The sequence below is a fragment of the Myotis lucifugus genome, unplaced genomic scaffold (assembly GCF_000147115.1).
Source record: "Myotis lucifugus unplaced genomic scaffold, Myoluc2.0 scaffold_641, whole genome shotgun sequence".
NCBI classification, from domain to species: domain Eukaryota; kingdom Metazoa; phylum Chordata; class Mammalia; order Chiroptera; family Vespertilionidae; genus Myotis; species Myotis lucifugus.
The window spans coordinates 269,102-274,110 of NW_005871689.1; the positions used below are offsets into that span (position 1 = coordinate 269,102).

At 52.6% G+C, this 5,009-nt stretch overlaps 1 protein-coding gene across 1 annotated transcript in view; it reads right to left on the reverse strand.

Annotated features, from left to right (window-relative positions):
- Positions 1-1,085: 1,085 nt before the first annotated feature.
- The window catches only part of LOC102426046 (DLA class II histocompatibility antigen, DR-1 beta chain-like), a 59,213-nt gene continuing 55,289 nt past the window's right edge, over positions 1,086-5,009 (reverse strand). The window contains exons 3-6 of the mRNA XM_023746251.1: positions 2,915-3,163; positions 2,136-2,246; positions 1,695-1,718; positions 1,086-1,418 (exon numbers count right to left, since the gene is read on the reverse strand). Of these exons, the coding sequence (XP_023602019.1) occupies positions 1,405-1,418; positions 1,695-1,718; positions 2,136-2,246; positions 2,915-3,163 (398 nt within the window). The 3' untranslated portion in view covers positions 1,086-1,404. The remainder of the gene's footprint in view (positions 1,419-1,694; positions 1,719-2,135; positions 2,247-2,914; positions 3,164-5,009) is intronic.

Genomic DNA, 5,009 nt, shown 5'->3' on the forward strand with positions numbered 1-5,009 from the left:
CCCCTGGGTGCCCAGCAGGGGCCCTGGTTGATGCTCAGATAAGGTCCACACAGGGTTTCCTGTGACAGACAGTGAGTTTGCCACACAAGCTGGAGGCCTCAGAAGCGCACCTTTCCCACTAGAGTGGCAGCTCTGTCCTGATGGCCTCCGGGACCTGCTCATGGGGAAGGTGCATCTCAAGGCAGAGTCAGCACAGCAGGCATTTATCTGAGACACAAAAAGACTGAGGTATAGAAGCCATCAATAGACTAATACCGTAAAAGGAGACTTCAAGAGGTACCGGGTTTAGGTAACTTCTTTTAAAAAATCAGAGAAAAGAACAGGATTATAGAAACTGTGGCTCAGCTGGTGTGGCTCAGTGGTTGACATGGACCAGGACAGGGGTCCTCAAACTTTTTAAACAGGGGGCCAGTTCACTGTCCCTCAGACCGTTGGAGGGCCGAACTATAGTTTTAAAAAAACTATGAACAAATTCCTATGCGCACTGCACATATCTTATTTTGAAGTAAAAAAACAAAATGGGAACAAATACAATATTTGTATTTTCATGTGGCCTGCGGGTCGTAGTTTGAGGACCCCTGGACCAGGAGGTCAGGGTTTGATTCCCTGTCAGGGCACATGCCCATGGTTGTGGGCTCGATACCCAGTAGGGGTCATGCAGGAAGCAGCCAATCAATGATTCTCTCTCCTATCTCTCCCTCCCTTTCCCTTCCTCTCTGAAATCAATAAAAGTGTGTGTGTTTTTAAAGAAACTATAAAGGCATGGCATCCTTACAAGTGTCCTGCATTTCTTACACTTGCTGTCTCCTCTCTGTAGCTCAGGGGAAAGGAACCTGTGTGCTTGTCTTAGAGAAGCACCGACGTAGGAGACCACCGTGAATGGGTCCATGGCAGGCTCTCTCCTGGCTCAGGAACCAGGCCGATTCCAGGAGGGAAAACTCATGAAAAAGCAGAACGTTAACAAGGAAACCTTCCAGATGCCCACATGACCAGATTCAGGAAATAAGTGAAAATTATTGTTGTGTTGTGGTGAGATCCTCTCTCTTTTCTTTCTACTTCCTGTCCTTGAATCCATATGAGGCAGATGATTTCACTCCATATTTAATAGAGGAACATTTTGTAAAGAAATGAGGGCAGAGGTGATCTAAGGTGCTCAGCAGACAGCTAGGGTTGAACACACAGGGACAGGGAGGGATGGAGCTGAGGGTCTGCAGTCAACACTGGGGCCTCCAGGTCCAGGGCGGGCAGGAACCAGCAGGGAGGAGCAGCTTGGGGGTCAGGAGCCAGGACCCAGCCAGAGCCTGAGGCGGCTCTCCTTGTGGAGTGAGAGTCCAGCAGGAAACCTCTTCAGGCTGCAAAGGAGCTGGACAGAAGGTCTCTCCTGCCCCTGTCACCATGGCCACCTCAGCTCAGGAGTCCTGCAGACAGAGGACAGTGCTGTTCCCAGGCCCAGCCAGCAGGGGCGCTGCCCTCCCAGGCCTCCTGCTGTGGCTCCCAAGTGAGAAGAAAAGCTCTGAGGCCACAGGAGCCACAGCTGCTTTAGAGCTGCCTCTCACCAGGCGGGAGGAGACCCTGCAGTGTAAGCGGCCAGAACCACACCCAGGCTCCCCGCTATCTGTCCCCTGGCTCGTCCCCTGCACCTTCTGTTCTAGGGAAACCCAATGTGTCCCTAAGAGAGGATTAGAGAGCGTTACCTGTGGGCTGAAGTCCAGAGTGTCCTGGGAAGAGAAGGAAGATGCCACTTAAAAGATATGAAGGTAAATGTGTCCCCAAACACAGGGTCCCCTGCCCAGGCCACCTGAGCTTCTCTAGCAGCACCCCCACCCGCTGACACCAGAGCAGGGATGAGAGCAGAAGCTGAGAGCAGTGGTTAGTGACCACAGGGCCTGCTCCTCCATGTGCCCCAGGATCTGCACCTAAATCCCCGTGCATGTTAACCCCTCTCTAATCTCCCAGTCATAATTCCTTATGTCTTCACCCTAAGAACCGGGAGCTGGTTATTTCTGCATTTCCAGGGAACATGAGATCCTCAGGGAAAGAGAGGCTTCTATGGTGTTGCCATACCCAGAGCTCACCCAGCAAAGCCCCAGTTCTCCCCACTGTCTCGGGGCCACGGCTGCCAGCAGGTGCCTTACCTTTCTGAGCCCTGAAGTAGATGAGCAGCCCCGCCCCGAGGAAGAGCAGCCCCAGCACGAAGCCCCCGGCTCCACTCAGCACCTTGCTCTGTGCGGATCCAGACTGGGCCCCTGAGAGAAGAAGCTGGTTTCAGTGGGTTTTTGCCCAAACCAACTTCTCTAATGGAGACCCTGGGATTGAGAGCTTGGGGGTGGGGTGGGGTTGGCGACTGGGGAAGCTGCCCTAGAAGAATCAGAACAATAGCCATTTCCGGGAAAGAGACTGAGGTCACACTGAGCAGGTACAAGGCCCAGGCACTGGCCTCAGCTCCCCTCACCCCAGACCCAAGGCCACTGCTTCGGCCTCTGAGGCTGCGGAGCCCGGGACTCGTGACCTCCAGGACTTGGCCCGGGTGACAGAGCCGCAGAAGGCAGAGCAGATGGGGCTCTCCCGCGGCAGGAAGGTCCCCACGCTGTGGAGGACACGCCTCTTCCCAGATCACAGTGGGCAGCTCAGTGCAGGGAGAAGAACCAGCCCAGCCCGACAGGGGACGGTGCCCAGGTCCAAGGGGCACCATGAGGGGAGAGTGTGGGGAATTCAAAGCAGGGCAGGCATGTCGGCCTCCCAAGGCTGTGGGTGTTCACAGAAGTGATCACAGGGCTACCCTGCGGCCTGTGTTGAAGGAGAGACACGAACAATGGAAAACGGGGTGTGGGGAGAGGGGACCTTGACGCTCAGGGACAAGCAAAGCCCCCTGTGGCGGCGGGGGGGGGGGTAGTGAGGTTAGAAGGCATCTCACTCCATTCCACGGTGACAGGGCTGGTCCTGCTGGGGTGCTGCACTTGGCAGGTGTAGACCTCCCCGCTCCGGGGAACTGTCTCCAGCATCACCATGGTCTGGAAGGTCCAGTCCCCGTTTCGGATCAGGCCCGTGGACACCACCCCGGCCTCCTCTTCCTGGCCGTTGCGCAGCCAGCGGACCTCAATGTGGCCCGGATAGAAGCGTTCACGGAGCAGACCAGGAGGTTGTGGTGCTGCAGGCGCTGGGTCTTTGCAGGATACACGGTCACTGTGGGCTCAGCTGGGACAGAGAAGGCGGAGGGAGACGTGAGCAGGACAGGCAGGCCCTTGGTTGCCCCCCTTCGGCCTTATCTCCAGTCCCAGGCTCCAGGCCCGGGCAGGCCCCCCTCAAATCCACCCTGTGGCCCAGCAGCAGGTAATGCCATGGGCCTTGAATCTCTGCCTAAGCCCAGGCCACTGAATTTGAGAGACATTGAGGAAATATGGGGTATTTTTCATATCTTGAAACAGTTACTCATTGTTGAAGGAAGTGTTTACAAATCTTTGGGAGGCACAGAGTGTGTGAGTTCCAGTGTGATTTCTGGGGCAGGGCTGCCTGGTCACATCCAGGCTGTGCCTCTTACTGGGTGATCCTGGGAGACCCTCTCTGCTCAGCTCCTCACCTGCAAAGCGGGTGATAATGCTAACTCACCGCTTAAGGACATATGAGGACCAATGGGCCTGAAACATGTACAACAGCGACTGGAACGTAGCCATCACTGTATGTCAGCTGTTTATCACATATGGAGAGAGAATACAAGGAAAGCAGATGGAGAAACTGGGGAACAGCTTGGGGAGATGGGACTCAGGGTGTGAAGTCCTGGGAATGTGATCACACCTGAGAACACAGAGATGGTCCCCCTGGAAGCAGTAAAGATGGGGGATTCCCTAGCTCCAGGGGCTGAGTCCTGAGGGAGAGGGAGGAGCAGGGCAGCACTCATTATAACACTCACAGTGACATGCACTGAGCAACCCGCTCCTTCTCAAAAGAAGCCGACCTGTTATTGGAATTCCTGTCATTTTATAATTGTCTCTCTTTTCAAGCTGACATTTGAGCTCAGGGCAGAGTCCGGGACTCATTAACATGTGTGCTTCCTGCCTGAGACCAGGCTCAATAAATCCAATGAGAGGAGAGAAGGAGGAGGAGGAGGGGAGGAGTTGGAGGAGTTGAAGGAGTTGCAGGAAAGAGAGGAAGAACCTGGGAAAACATTTTTATTTTACCCTAAAAAAGTAGATTTAAGATTGATGGTAAATCATTGCTAGGAGCCTAGCCTGTGTGGCTCAATGGTTGAGTGTCACCCTATGAACCAGGAGGTCATGATTCGAATTCCAGTCAGGGCACATGCCCAGGTTGCAGCTCGATCCCCAGTGTGGGGTGTGCAGGGGGCAGTTGATCAATGGTTCTCTCTCATCATTGATGTTTCCATCTCTCTCTCTCTCTTTCTTTCTCTCTGAAATCAATAAAATATATATATATATATATTTTTAAATTATTGCTAATAACTTTCCAGTACATTTCATTACATTAAAGATGTTTAAATTCCTAACATGGAAAATAATAAAACAGAATGAAAACACAAGGCAGGAACTGGAGAAAATGCTGAATCCATGTTAGCAAAGTGTCCCTCTTGCTGCCTAGAGAACCCGGAAAATCACTGAGAAAAAGGCCCGGACCCCAGGGATGACGGACAATAGGCCATTCCTAGAGCAGGAACAGCCATTAGCCAACATGTACGTGAAAAATGTTCAAGAACCTTAGAAATCAAAGAAGGATAAATTTAAAGTAAAAAGCAATTTTTCACCTGAGTATTTGGCAACATTGAAAAGGTTTAAGAAAACAATGTGAGGTAAATTGTCTCAACTCTAAACAGTTAACATGTAATGACTTAAATGCTGTCAGCCTGTGTGGATGTGACATCAGTGTGTTAAGTAACACAATTACAGTTAGACCCTGGCTCACTGTCACCCCCTCTGTAAACACAGGGCACTGAGGGGGGAACAAGACACTGAGACCTGAAAGGAGCTCAGAGAGGCCAGAGGAGCCTCGGAGGCCCC